Genomic DNA, 15,437 nt, shown 5'->3' on the forward strand with positions numbered 1-15,437 from the left:
ACGCAGACGCCGGAAAAGTTTCCGAAGCAGCACAGCTGTGGTGATTACCTGTCATAGATATGGAATACGTCGGAGGACCCAATCCCCTCGAAACAACTGTTTCAAAGCGGCAACAGGGTGAGGAAAGGGGAAGTCAGACAATGAATTACAACAAGGACAAATAATTTGAATAGTACAAATAATAAAACTAAGAAGTAGGGGGGACAAACCTTTGTCTTGTGAGTGTTCAGATTGTCCAAGTGCGGAGGGGGGTGGGAGGTAAGGGATAGGTGCTGTGGTGCACACTGAGAAGTGCTCGGTGTAAGTGCTAATAAGAGAAGGACTTAAGCAGACCCTCCCCACAAGAGGTTGCACTTAAGTGCAGGAAATAGACGCAGCTCGGATGAGCGATGTAGGGCGTCAGGGTCTGAGGATACATAAGTGCCCTGCACATCAGTCACGCTACTGTATGCTTAGCAAAGAATAGAGGAGAAGCAAGAGGTAAAGAGAAGGGTCTTGAGGTTTTTTTGGAACTTAGAGGTCCTGCTCAAGACGCAGTGGGAGGAAGGCTATTCCACAGGAGGGAGCCCGCCATGGAAAGTGATCGATCACCAGATCTGTTTAGCAAGCCGCTTCACATGAACGCAGCGGTCTAGAAAGGGAGTATTTGGTCAAGAAGCGTTGAAGATAAGAGTGGACCCCTACCCCAGATAGCATTGTGGATAATACAGAGGAGTTTGAATTGAATACGTGTTGAGACCGAGAGCCAGTGAAGGCTTTGTAGGGCAGGAGAGATGCAGTCCCTGGGCTTGACGACAAGGATAAGTCTTGCTGTCCTATTCTGGGTTAGCTGGAGGGGTTGCAGGTTGGACGAAGGAAGGTTAAGCAGGAGACTATTGCAATAGCCTAGCCTGGAGAGAACCAGAGTACAGGTAACAGTCTCTGGGGGAAGGTGAGGAAGGGTAGAGTTCCTTTGAGAAGGAAGAGCTGAAAGTGGGACTTCAATGTCCTGAATGGGAGGGATGAGGGAAAGTGAGGAATCAAAGATGACTCAGATTCCTCGCTTCAGAGAAGGGGACATGGGGAGCCCATGGCGGAAGGCCAGAGTGAAGGGAAGAAGTAGGCTGCAGAGGACCCAATGGGGAGAATCTCAGTTTTGCTGGTATAGAGGTAATTATCAGTGCACCAAGCCCGGATGTCAGAGAGGCAGTCGGGGATGAAGGAAGGTGCAGGGCTGTCAGTAGGAAGTTTGAAGAGTTGTGGGTTGTCAGCATAGCGCTGGAAGTTGGAGGGGAGAAGTAAGAAATCAGCGTACCAGCAGAGAAAGCATGTACACACTTTTAAAAACAGATTACGTCAAAAGATTAATTACTAAACAGTCTATTGTAAAATGCAAATGATTCTCCTCCCCACTTCCCATCAACAAAAATACTGCCTTTAATTTACATACCAGGGATTGAAATGTTGGATCTATTGGGCGTTGCAGCACAAGGTTCACAATCCATCTCATTTTCTGCTGGTAACGTTTCCGAAATAACTGTCATCCTGCTAGGGCGCCCACGCAATGCTAAGGATGTAAAAGTGGCATGTTAGAAAACAGAGGTTTCTGCAGATCAGTCCAACTGAAACACTCAAATAAAATTGGGGAACAAGGCAATTACTTTAAAATTTAGTTTTTTAGAAACCTTTATTGAATGAAAAACAACTGCAATGCTATTGAGGAGAGTAAAAAATGTAAATAGTTCGTTACTCACCGTAGTGACTAACGTACTCTTAGTCAATAGTCCCCTTTTCTCCATAATGCATGGGCTTCCCTCGCGAGGGCCGAGAGAACCTTTTTCAGCAGAAAAATCTTCCCTTTAAATTGAGGCGTGCAGGGGCGTGGCCCTGAGAGCATGTGCTCACCTGACTCCACCCACCAGCGCCACTCCTCAGTCCCCATTGACGTGTTGATAAAATTCAGCATTTCCTGATGACACCAGTATTACCAGGGGGTAGGATGGTTGGACGTATGGAGGAAAGGGGACTATGGACCAAGTACGTTAGTGACTAAGGTGAGTAACTATTACTCTTACGTCCCCATTCCTCCATACAGTCTGGGCGATTACAATTGAATTTAGATCCAGGGTGGAGAGGAGACCCTCCTTAAGCAAATGGGTTTCTTAGAACTGCCTGTCCGAACACCGCGTCTGACCTAGAGGCCAGAAAGCCAAAGGGGTGGCCCAGGTAACTGCCCTGCTGATGACCTGCCATGGCACATGCCGTAACACGACGGCCGTGGCCTTGGATCTGACAGCATGGGCGTGTAAGTTAACTGGCACTTGTTTGTGTAGCCCCTCATAGGGCTCCTTGATGGCCGCGCCCATCTAGCTTGCTATGGAGGCATGATAACCGGGCCTCGAGGCCCCCCCACTAAAAGTGACGAACAAGGCATCCGACTTGCCGAAGTCCTTGGTCCTGTCCAGGTAGTATTTCAGCACGCGTCTCACATCCAGGTGGTGCAAGACCCTCCGAGGTTCGTCGTTGTGTTGGCAAAGAATGTGGGTAAGACCATTTCCTTGTTAAGATGGAAGGAGGAAGTCACCTTTGTTTGGAACGCGGGGTGCAATCGCTGGACGTCCTTGTGAAAGAATGTAGGGCTCCGAGGCCACCAGAGCCTGGACCTCGCTGACTCCGAGAGCTGAGGTGGGGGCTACTAGCAGAGCTGTCTTTATGGTAACCAGCATGTCGTCCATGGACGCCATTGGCACAAACGGTTTGTGCGCCAAGTCACAACACACCATTAAGGTCCCACATGGGGTGTGGTTTCTTTATAAGCGGGTAAAGCCTGTGGAGGCCCGCCAGATGTCGCTTGACCACCGGGTTAGAGAAGCGGCCCTCCTCGGAATTCCTGTAAGCCCCTGTGGATGCCAGATAGGCGCGACATGTATCCGCCTGTACGCCGGAGGGGGCGAGGTGCGCCGAAAAAGGAGTACATTGTCGAAGGTGCACTTAAGAGGGTGGATCTCCCACTGCTGGGCCAGGAGAGGAGTTGGGCACAGCGGTAGGTGAATTGGTGGTTTGGTTTCTCTGAGCTACTCCGCCTATCAGACACAGTTTCGCTAACCACCACAGAGCTATCAAGATGCTGCCGAGGTGGCAGGATTCCTTTATCTTGCAGATCACCTGTGATGCAGTGGTGTGAGTGGGATGGCATATGGTCTATTGTTCCATGGCATATGGACTGCGGCACCCAGGGAGCCGGAGCCCTGCCCGGAGGCAGACTGCTGGCATTTCCTGTTGTCCTGGGAGGCAAACAGATCCACCTGGGAATGCCCCCATCTGATGAGGCCCTTCAGTACCAGGTCGTTCAATTGCCACTCGTAATTGTCCGCCCCCAGTCTGCTGAGCCTGTCCACTTCCAGGTTGGATTCCCCCAGGAGGTGGACAGCCCCGAGGCAGATGTTCTCCAGAGCCCATTCCCACATTCCGACTGCCAAGTTGCACAGCGGAAGGGATCTGCTACCACCCTCTGCTTGTTGACGTAGTACATGCTGGTGGAGTAGTCTGGATAAGAACTGTCTTGCCATTGAAGGAGAAAGGCCTCGAGAGCCAGCCAAATGGCCTTCAATTCTAGCCAATTGATGTGGGACTTTTACTCCAGCCGAGTCCAGACCCCATGGACACTGGTTGTCCAGGGTGGCTCCCCAGCACTCTAGGGAAGAGTCCTTAGTAACTGACACGAGGGGCTGGCTGTCGTAGTCCACGGACCACCACTGAAGGGCCGAGTGGAGGGAGGAATGTGGACCCGGCTCAGCTTGAGGAGCCCTTCTCCTGATTCCATGAAGCTGCGAAATGCAGCTGTATTCTCATCCTGAGCCTTGTGTGGGGTAAGGCTAACAGGACTGCTGCCATGAGACCCAAGGTGCTGGTACCACAAGGCCGAGGGGACACTGGCTCCTGATGGCCGCAATCTTGTCCTCCGAGGGAAAGACTCAAGGAGCTTGTGTACCTGATGAGGCACAAGAAGGTCAAGGTCTGGGCGGGCTGCAGCTGAGCCTTCTTCAGATGGCTAGTGAACCCCAGGTCGTGCAGCAAGTGTTCATCAGTGCAGAGGCGGTACTGTGGACCTCTTCCGGAGAGGTGGCTTGAACTAGCCAGTCGTCCAAGTATGGGTAGCCATGGTTGCCCCGAGATGGGCTGCCACTGCATTCATAAACCTGGTAAATACCCTGGGCACCGAGTTGAGGCCAAAGGGTAGCACCTTGTATTGGAAACGGCAGCCCATGATCCTGAAGCACAGTAAGGAACGATGCAGCTTCCAAATCGGGACGTGTAGATCAGCACATCCAGTCTCCCTTGTTTAGTGTTTCTGCAATAAGAGCTGGCCTACCAGTTCAGACTGATTTCTGAACTCTGACCTGGTGGTCAGAGGTTCAGGAGGCCAGCCTAGTTTCTTGGAACAGGGCTACCTTCTGGACAAGCCAGATCAAACAAGGTAGCATTGGTGGCCGTCAGGACTAGGTCTCAGGCGGGGGGAGGTTGACTGAAAGACCTCAATAAGCACACACAGTAAAGGACACTTACAAATCACTCCGTCATGTGCAGTTATATAAAAAAATACATATACATTTCGAAGTCTTTGAAAGTTCACCAGACAATAATAAATCACAGTAATACTTTTAGATCAACATTCCTATCTACAGACATATACAAGACCAAGTGGTCTAAAGGGTTACTGCACAGAATGAGTCCACAACCTAAATAAATGAAGGAAGCAGTTAGTGCAAATAGTCTTTAGGCAGTTCTGCATCAAATACAAACTGAAAGGCAGTCCATTCCCTAAGATGAGGAGCCTATTGCTCAAATGAACTTGCAATGCTGGCACATGCAGTAGAGCAGATGGGCGAAATAGGGTCTTTGTAGGGTTGGTAGCTGCTAAGGAAGGCAGGTGAGGTGATGCAGAATGAGTTCCCACTATTCGAGGAGGGTCGCCACACAGGGCAGAGCAGTTTCCAAGAACTGGGAATAGTTTGCCAGTTCGCACTGGCAGTGGAAAGAAGACGGGCCATCAGGGGCCCCTCGTGCATAAAAAGGGTTGGATACGCTAGGGGCCACCAATAAGGGTTACTACTCACCGACCCGTGGCACACCCTGGGCCAAACTTTGGCAGTCGAGTCCGATTCGGTTGAAGGTTCAAATGCAGATATTCTGGGGCTCTGAGCGATGAAGTTAAATTGATTCCCAAATGGGAGAGTGGCGATTTCTCCGCTCCTGGTGGATGATCAGGCCAGTTTCACTGCAGCAGGCTTCAGGGGCACAAAAGCAGCACACCTGCAAAGTTAGCCACCACGACTGGGCAACACGGTAACCGCGCTCACTCCAGATGAGGCTCTTTACTTCAGACCTGGGAACATCAAGTGAATGAAATTCTGTGCGAGTACCGCGAACACAGAACTAGCGACGTACCAAGTCTCGAGTGCCTCCTCGAAACAGCAGCATCAGGCAAAAGGTCCTGCGTAAACTTGTCAGCCCACTGGTTGGCCCAGGGACACTTCCGAGAAGGCTTACTTGCAGGGTTTGATGAAGGTGCCGAGAATAGTCGGTCTGACTATTCCAATGGGTCGAAGCGTCTTCGCAGACCTTCTAGTTCGATCAGATGCAGAGTGGTCCAGCAGGGCAACAGCAGGCTCAGGGTGCTAAACAGCAGGTCACTCGACTTGTTAGTTTCAGGATACTTGGTATCCTTTGTTCAGTGAGAACGCCAGAGAGCAACATGGTATGGGTGTTTGGAGCCCTCTTATCCAAAATCTCCTTCCTGCCAAAACGAAGCGGACCCAATGGAAGATCTGCTCTCAGACAAGCATACCATACATGGACCAATCATGGAGCACGGTGGTCCCAGACATTCACAGCACAGACTCTCTGGCACCCAGAATGTGTATTGGAACCAGACAGACCAGCCTACATCCTGGAAGCACACACACAAGGCATGCAGAAGCCAGCGAAAGCTTGGCTTTTCGGGGGGGGGGGAAATGCAGGCCCAAATAAGGACTGACCCGGGTAAGCTTGACCTGGGGAAGGTGAAGGGGCAAGATGGCCAAACGACAGGTCAAAACCTTGGGGCATGGACATTGGAGACAGGCCACCTATTTGTGCCAAATGTGGTTAACACTTTACCTGGCAGGAAAGGGTCAAAATTTCATGAAGATATGCTGCCACCAGCCCTGTCCAAGACACATCTGCACTTCTCCTAAAAGATCCTTCGAGAGTATCTAAGGCCTTTGGAAACTATTAGACACAAGTTCACTGTAAAGTACAATGTGCACTGGTTACTTGTTGCACAAAAGTTCCAACATGGACACAGACTAAGGGAAAGTCTTCCAGTACTGACTGACTGCAAGGGCATGTCAGTTTCTCGAGGAGAAAGTGAGTGTAAAGCCCAGAGGAGTGCAGCAGAAGGCTGTGCTCCTCTGGTAAAGTCAGACTATGGTGTTTATCAGCAAAAGGTGTTGGGGGGAGGGGGGGTATTCACAACTGCAGAACTGGAGGGAAAATTACACATGAATGGAAATTTTTCCACACAGTACCCATCTTGAATTATTGCTGAGGTAGTGAGAGATTGAGGGTGGAAAGGTCCTACACAACTCTCAGGCCAGCCTGGTTTTCTTCTGTATTGCGAAAATCCTGGAATAGAAGCCCAAGCCACGCAGGGAGGCTGGGACTTATTCCACTGCCTGGATCTCGACCGGATCAACGCCAGCAGAGTTGCTGTCTCAATCTGTGGGGGAGGAGGGAGGAGTGTAAGGTACCGGTAGGTGGTACCCCGTGGAGACTACAGAGAGGATCCAGGGGTCCGAAGAATTCTGTCACCAAAATTGCATATGAAAGGCAAGCCTCCCCCCCACAAGAGACGAGGACCCGAAGGGGCGTTTCATGCCCGCTTCACTCTGAGGCTGTGGCCCTTGCCACCCCCTTTTTGTTGTTTCCTCCGGTGCTGACTGAGAATGGTCTGGTTGTCTGGACCTCTGTTCTTGGAGGCCCCGAAAACCGCCAAACATTGGCCCCTTGTCACAGCGTTGCTGCGACTGGGTGTAGGCCTTGGGCGCGGCCTTCATAAGCATAAAGACTTTATGGTTTCCTAGCTGTTCTTTTTACCCAATTCTTCATCCGTGGTGGAGTGTAAGAGGTCACTACCCTGGAATGGAAGGTCCAATATGCGTTCCTGGACATCGGTATTAAACTTAGTAGCCTGAGCCAGTGGCCATGCAGATGGCCCGGCAAGAGTTATCGATTTGGGGCACAGTGGACTCCATGATGTCCTGCACTACCAGCTTGGCTTCTCCTATGCCTGCCTTGAAGCGCGCTTGGCTCTGTGCCGGACAATCTGGGAAGAAGTCCGCAATTTCCTGCCAGAGCCTTTGGTTAACAGCTACCAGCATGGCATTCAAGTTGGCTTGACCCAAGTGCAAATAGGTGCTGGAGTACAGCTTTTTTTTTTAACGTACGCCTCCAAGACTTTCACCTCCTTACCTAGCAGCATCACGGACGAGGTGGCCAAGGACGACAGGCTTAGAATAGTGACGCTGCAGCGATCACGGAAGTGAGGTTGAGGATGCGCCGAAAGTAAGTGTATCCCCCTCCATTTGCTTATACTTAACTTCTAAGCTACGATTGAAAGGCTGGGCAGAGTGCGGCTTCAGCCACCCCTTCTTGGACAGGGCGACGAAGTCTTTCTGTATTGGGATCCCCGTTTTGGTAGGGGGGTAGGACTTCTGCCAAGACACCCTCCCTCCTCCAAACCCCCAATCCTCGGGCTGAGGAAGGCCAAGTATACTGCCAAACCTGAAAGGTGTTCGTGGAAGGCCCTGGCTGTTGGGATCCACCTTCTCGTCCGTGTCCACCAGCATGCTGGGAGGGTTAGGAGTGCTGGGGCTTGCGGTGTGGAGACTGGAGCCGGTGGCAGCTGCAGAGGCTGTGTGGAACCACTTGCACTGTGGGAGGCAGGGAAGCTGGAATCTGAGAAGCCGGCTGGGGCAGAGGTGGCTGCGCTGGGGCCTGTGGCGCCAGAACAATAAAAGGAATGGATAAGGGTGCTGGTTGGGTGACCTGGGGGAGCATGTCCCTGATGGTATCCCAGAGGATGATCCCCATCTGGAGAGTGCACATCAGCCTTAGGAACCTTCAAAAACCTGTCCTTGGAGGCTTTAGAGGTAGCAAGTGATATTGACAGAGTGGCTAATGGCTGCTGGGGTCAGGGCACTGCCTGGGGTGCAGGGGAAACCTGTGCTGCTGATGGATAAACAGTAGGCCACATACCTGGTTGACACCAGTCCCACCTTGTGACTCGTTCTTCCACGCGCTCTGCCAGAGGGTGTATCGGGCGGGTGGCCATCTTGTCTGGCGCGGTGGCCATTTTGTCGAGCTGCGTGCCGAAATCGTGGTGCCTGGCTTTCTGGAACCAGACATGTTCCAACACTAAGCGTCTTGGACAGAAGGCCCATCCCACACATCAGGTCATGACCAGGACGGCATATTGCCCTCGGCAGGACTGCCGGTAGTGTTGCGTGAAGGCACCGACTCCGACAAGCTGGTACTAGGGCATAGCCCCTCAGGCATAAGCTTGGTAAAAGAACCATAAGCTCGGTAAAAGAACCTTGCAGTCCGTCAGCAAGGACACCGTAGGGATCCAGAGACCCCCACGGCCGTGAGGCCGGTAGCTGGACTAGCCTTAGTAAGTGTGCTGGTGCTAGAACCCAAAGGGTTCATCCTGGTCGTGCACTTTTTTGGGAAAGTCAATTTTACAGGTTGTGATGGTAATTAGAGGCCTTACCTTCGGCCTCAAGTGATGTTTGAAGAAGTCCTTTAGGTCCTCCGGACATGACTTCTGGAAGAGCTCCATCTAGCTAGCCTGTTCTTCAATGCACATGTGGCCAGAGCGTCGCTCGCAGAACAACCTTCCCAGCCGTGGTCAGGGCCAAGGCAGCGGAGGCGAAGGGCATGTGGGTCAGATGTAGGGAAGAGTCCCTCGCAGGATGGACACCTGCTGAAGTCGACATGCATCGGGGAGGAGTGTGGCGTCGGAGGACCAAGTACCTAAATCAGAAAGAAAAAATTTAAAAAATTTAAAAAAGAATATCCAGGGAAGAGCGCGTGGTATTACATGGCCGAAACCAAACCCAGGAGCGCTGGTGAATTTGTCCCGTTCCTGTTGACGCAGAAAAGGGGACTGAGGAGTGGCACCGGTGGGCAGAGTCAGGCAAGCGCATGCTCCCAGGGCCGCACCCCCTCACGCCTCTAAATTTAAAGTGCTAGAAGGTTGTTATGGTGAAAAAAAGGGTTCCATCTCTCGCGAGGGACGCCCATACCGTTTGGACAAAGGGGACGGGACAGTAGTAAACAAAGGATTGTGCCCAACAGAAACCAATGAAAGGCTGGAAACCAGGACCATTGTATTCCTCAGCAAAAGCCCTTGTTGTAGACAAACTACAACTGGAGCCAGCCTCTTCTAAAAGATGTTGGCTCTTCTAAACAGAATCACCCATAGGTGCTAATCCTCATGGAAAGTTTCTAAATCCAACCTTAGCCCACCCTTTTCCGCGCACACATTTAGTCCTAAGCACCACATCCGACATGGTTAAGTCAGCAGGGCTGGTTTCTAGAAAACGGATGCTAGCAATAGTGCACAGAACATTGCACTGCTACTTACCCATATAAATGAACTGTGCATCCTGTTGGAATGTCATCAGATGGGATGACAGTGTGGAGTGATTTTTTCCAAAAGGGCAAAGGCAGTGGTCATTTCCTTAAAGTTCTAAAGAAATGGGGATTCAAGATGGCAACTCACAGGGCTCAATTAAGTCATCATGAACACCCGGCAGATGGCAGGTCTGTGGTGACTAACCCTGCAGTGAGGCCGCACAGCCACACCCGGTGTCAGAGGTGAAGTGACCGCAGCAAGATCTGTTTTACAGCTCGCGCCAGCAGCTATAAGGTGGTGAAAAGCAGCATGCGCGGGAGGCTGGAATGCCCCGTGAAGCAAAGCGGGCAACTAGTGTGCCGAAGATCACCAAGCAAACCGCTGTCACATTGAGGCGGCTCCCATTGGTCTGCGATTCAGTGGATGGCAGGTGGCGCTGATGTCAGCTAGAACGTCGCTGGCGGAGACTGATGCAGCGGGCACATTAGCAGGTCTTCCTTAGCGGCTGGGAGCTGGTGAGAGTCAGTGCCCTGGAAGTTCAACTGCAGGTCTACTAAGAATATTAAATGCTGCATTATATAAAACCACTGTAGTTGACGCCGTGGGCCTGAAATAAGTTTTGCTTTCCCCATGGTGCCACATAGTCATGAACTCCAGAAACTGCAAGCTAAAGGGAATCATAATGAAGGTATTCCCCACTGCCCAATCACTGGTGCCCACCTGGATGAAATAAAACTGTATATTAAGCAACTCCAATCACAACAATGTTGTGCAGGATCTACCTGGATACTGCCAGTGCTGGAATGAAGTGTAGCCCTGCTAGATAGGCACTTCTGCAGTAGCTAGGCTAGAGCCACCAGGCTGCATCAAAATGAGGTCCAGCATTATCCTCCGAACAGGTTGATGTTCACTCGCAGTGGATTTAGAAATCTGGGGTAACCCTGAGCAAGTCTGGTGGTCCTTGCTGGAAAAAGTGGGTTGAGGCTGTGTGCTGTGGTGCTGGCGAACTGAGGAGCCAGACTGGAGGTGAGGGAGAACAGTCTCCTTTACTTTGGCCTGGCAGACATGGTGTAAATGTGGGCTATGCCGCATTCATCCGGGAAAGCAAGACGTGGAGTGGCAGCAGCCTCAACTGGTTCCCCTGAATCAAGACTGCCCTGCCTCTGGACAATAGCTCCATCTACGGCCTTTGTGCTCGCTGCCCGGCTGATGTCGCAGCCCTGGACCAAGGATACTCATAGGTGCACAACCCCAATCCCTGACTAAATCAACATGCGAAGGAGACCAGTCTCGATGTTGGGGGGAGAGGTGCACAAGGAAAATATGGTGGCCAGCATTTAAAACCCACGGGGGAGGAAGCCAGAATATCTCCAAATAAAAACATGCATTAAAGGGGATTTCCAGGACATGCAGGAGTAGCTAACTTCTTCCTTTCAAAGCAAATTTGTGGAGCTCAAGGAAGAGCTCAAGCAATCGACGAGGGAATTCAAAGTGGATCTTGGAAAACTTGAGGAACGAAGCGACACCCACTGAGTGGGCAGCTGCAGAAGGCAGAAGACACTAGACGGCCGGATGAGACTCTACAACAGATGTCCAATCTAGCACATAACCTAGAAAGTCAATCCAAGGATTTAGAGACCAGATTCTGTAGGTCTAACATCTGTCACCAAAGGGTCCCAGAATCAGTTCTAGATAAAGGTTTCAAGCACACAATTCAGCTCTGCTTTGGTGAATTTCCATCAGACCTGCCTGGGGATGAGATGGTCATTGACCACGACCAGACTGGGGACAAAGAGAATGGAACCGGGGGGCCCGTTTGAGAGATGTTTTAGCAGCACTTACATTCTACTGTCAAATAGCAGATACTGCAGGCAGCTTGGTTGGCCAGGCACGGTATCAAAGGTGTGGATGTCCTCTTCCAGGACTTGGAGCAGTCCACACAACTGAAAAGGAGAAAATTGACCTCTAACAACATAAATGGCTCAGAAGAGAGTCATGTACAAGTGGACATGAACATACTGTTCAGCTTGTTCATGTCCAAGGGGAAGCACAGACGAATTACCGTGGTGGAGGAAGGTCTGACCTTGCTACAGATAGAGGGGGATGCAGCAGCCCCATCCTATCAACCAGCAGGAAGGACTTAAGTCATGGGAGTGGAGCCACGCAGAAGGAATAACAACAATGACACTTAGACGTGGGATATCCCCTAAAATATGGAGTGTCCATACAGGAGCCAGCATAGCAGTGCATTAAGCAGAGCTTTTGTTGCTTGGGGTTGAGACGTTAAGATAGTCATGAAAGAGGTGGTGATGGGAAGGGTGTTTTGATTGTGTTCGTCGGGGGAGGCTACAGGATTTGAGGCATGTCAGGCGAAAACTACGGCTGGGGTGTCAAGTTAGCCATTAGTATCGCAAGGGAAGGCAGTAGTTCAACCGTTGCTTTCATTAGCTTGAGGCTGGAACGGGGTCATTGTTGGAGAAGAGGAATCTTCCAGCTCAATAGGGGCTATGACGAGACCTATGCAGTTGGGGAGGTTCTATGGGTGGGAAAGGTTGGTTTTCAGAGGATCTTTGGGGCTTGTTGCTTCATTTATTAGGGGGCTGGAACAGAAAGTGCATGTAATTAGCACATATTTAAGTGTATAAGATAATGTAAGGGATATGAATTCCTTGATTAAAAGAAGCAAGAGGCATATTTGAAGCGAGAGGGTATTGACGTGGTGTTCTTACATGAAAACCACATTAGGCAGAAGGATTATCATATTAAGCTGAAATCATAGTCCCATGTTGTAAAGGCCAGTGCACTGGGTGGAGGGGTCCTTTTAGCGTTTAAAAACACATTGCAGGTACAAAGTGGGAAATCTTAGGTTGACCCAGAGGGTCGGTTCATGATCTTAACAGTTTACATAGATCAAACCCCTTATATTCGGGTGACTGCCCATGTACCCAATAAGTGCAGGGTGGTCTCCTACGACAGCTATTGGCTCATTTAGAAAGCTTTGCAGAGCGTTTTGGGGGGCGTACAGTGCTGGCAGTGGATTTCAATCTATCCTGGGACCCTCAGGAAGACAGGAGCACAGGGACGATCGGTCTGTTGGCCAATCTGAAACAGGAATGCGAGTTAATGGCCTTTCGGGACACGTGGAGTGCCCTGAAGTGCAGCGAAAGTGGCATATTGATATGATATGATATGGCATTTGTAACGCGCCAATACACAAGTGTTTCAAGGTTCAGAGTATGTCAAGAATAGATTATGCCTGGGCCTCGGAAACCTTGATAGTTAGAGTTGAGGTATTGAAGTGGGGTCAATCTACCTGATGGATAATGCCCCCAATAGTGGCGATTGCATTGCCGGGAAGGAGGAGCGGCCTGTGGAGGTGGACATTCCTAGTTGAGTTAATGCAAGATCCAGTGATTGTTAAGGATATAGGAGAGAAGACTGACACCTACTTTAGGGGTGAACGATACATTGGATGTTAGAAGGGACACCCTATGGCACTCTTAAGGTGGTTTGCAGGGAGAATTGATAGGTGCTATATCAACGAGAAGTAATGACACAATCGATAGAGATCGAAGAACTAAAAGGACTGGATAGCCTTGACTAAGAAACGCTCTAATTACTAAAAAAAAACCAAAACAAATGAAAAAAAGAAATCACTCATGGCTGTCAGGACCCAACTGGATATAATTCACACGCGTTGAGCGAAAACTTATTTGCTAAACAGCTTTTACATCAAAACGAACAAAGTGGATCAACTATTGCCGCAGTACTTGAGAGCGCGGAATGACGCCGACAGAATACTTGATAGAGGGGTGGCCATTTGGTCACGCAAGATAAGGCCATAGAGAAATCCTTCGCGGATTACTACAAAACCCTGTATTCCTCAGAAGATCGGGTGTCACCAATGCAAGTGAAGTACCTCGCAGGCTTCCCTTTGCCGAAACTAAAAGGTATAGGAGCGAGAGGCACTCGAGGCAGGAATGACCAAGGAAGAAAAGGCAAGAGCTACATAGATTCTGTTCTGCTCAATAAGGTGCCAGGTCCAGATGGCTAGCCAGCCAAACAGAATACAAAATCTAGATTGAACCCAAGCATCACTATATTTAACACGTTTCAGCAAGAAAGGGGGGGGGCGGTTTGGGAGGGTCTCTCCGTCAATGGAGGCTGCAAAGGTAGTTCTCATCCCAAAAATCTCAGACCTGACAATGTGGATCATACAGACCCATTGCCGTAATACAGATGCCAAGTTGTAAGCAAAAATCTTGGCAAATCACTCATACCACTGCTTCCGTCATTAATTGTTCCTGATCAGTCAGGGTTTAACCCGGATATGCGAACATTCGATAATATGAGGCGTATTTGTCACTTAACATGAAAAGTAACTAATATGAAGACTCGCCCATCTAATTATCATTTGACGCAGAAAAAGGGTTTGATCGGGTTGAGTGGTCTTTTATCTTCATGCTTGAGCAAACTACAGGTCTCCCTCCATGAGGCTTGATTAATGGGCAGTTGTCTAGGTGCATTTCTCACACGTGCTACTAGGCAGGGCTGCCTGCTCTCTCCCTTTTTATTTGCACTGTATTTGGAGCCTCTAAGATTCGGACGTCTGAAGATACAGAAGGGATTGATTGTGGGAAGAGTAAAAAAGTCCTAGCATTTACAGAAGACATTTTAGTGGCCTTTAGAGTGCCTAGAGGTTTGTGTGGGCCTGGTGGGGGCGGCCTAAAAATAAATACGCAAAAGTCAGAGATTCAACTTAACAGGGGTGAAGTATGGGAAACCAGCGGGGCCCTCCCTTTGCTTGAGCCAAGGGGGTTATTAAACACAGGTGTTAATGTTACCCATAAAACCACTTACTGTACAAGGCAAATTTCCCATCTCTGTTAAAGACTATTGCTGGTGATAGTGGAACCCTCTTACCATCTCCTGGTTAGGCCATATCACTACAATAAAGATGGTTGTGCTTTCTAGGGTTCTTTACTACTTTCATGCACTAGCAGTGTCAATCCACAAATCCTTCTTTCAGTCTCTGAACAGTTTGGTGATGTAATTTCTGGGACACAACAAGAGGCACCACATAACTCTTAAAACACCAACGGCTCCTTGCAATAGATTGGAAGAGGTCTTCCGAACTTTGAGAAATATTATGAATCTGCTCAGCTTAGGGTGGTTAAGGAATGGCTTTCAGGGTAAGGTGCAAACAATGGATATGGATGATCGGGATGTTGCCGGACAGCTCTCCAGGGGAACTTTGGTTGGTCAGGGGGGAGGGGGAATAAGCTAATCAATGTTAAGCTTACCAGTGTGCTCTTTGTGCATTCATATATGGCACAAGCTGGTTTTGCAGGAGGTCTGATCACAATTGTTCCCTTCACACCTTTGTTTGGGAATCCCCAGTTTCCTCCGGGTATGAACAAGGGACATTGTCGTTGGCAAAGGATGCACAAATCTACGAGACATGAGGGAGCACAGATCAAATCGCGTGAAGTTCGCAAATGGGACTGCGGGGTGAAGGGAGAAAGATTGCGATACTTGAAACTTCTTGGCCATCAAACCTGATAGTGAAGACGGCGGCCTCCAGGTAATTGACAAGGTTTGAGAAAAATATATATAACTACTCAATCAGGCGACAAGAACTTGACGTCTCAAGTTTCTGATCGAAAATGGGCTACAATCACATTGGCATATATTAAAAAATGGGAAACAATTTTTGAAGGCGATATTTTGAGGGAGCACTAGGAAACTCTTTGGGGCAGCATCCCCCAGATTAACCCTG

At 49.8% G+C, this 15,437-nt stretch overlaps 1 protein-coding gene across 5 annotated transcripts in view; it reads right to left on the reverse strand.

Moving 5' to 3' along the window:
* KIF2C (kinesin family member 2C) overlaps positions 1 to 15,437 on the reverse strand; it is a 1,350,025-nt gene that overhangs the window by 938,467 nt on the left and 396,121 nt on the right. For all 5 annotated transcript variants that reach the window (XM_069642340.1, XM_069642339.1, XM_069642341.1 and 2 more), the window contains one exon: positions 1,430 to 1,546. In XM_069642340.1, the coding sequence (XP_069498441.1) occupies positions 1,430 to 1,546 (117 nt within the window). The remainder of the gene's footprint in view (positions 1 to 1,429; positions 1,547 to 15,437) is intronic.

Source organism: Ambystoma mexicanum, chromosome 1q, assembly GCF_040938575.1.
Source record: "Ambystoma mexicanum isolate Mex_15411 chromosome 1q, UKY_AmexF1_1, whole genome shotgun sequence".
In the NCBI taxonomy this organism is placed as follows: Eukaryota; Metazoa; Chordata; class Amphibia; order Caudata; family Ambystomatidae; genus Ambystoma; species Ambystoma mexicanum.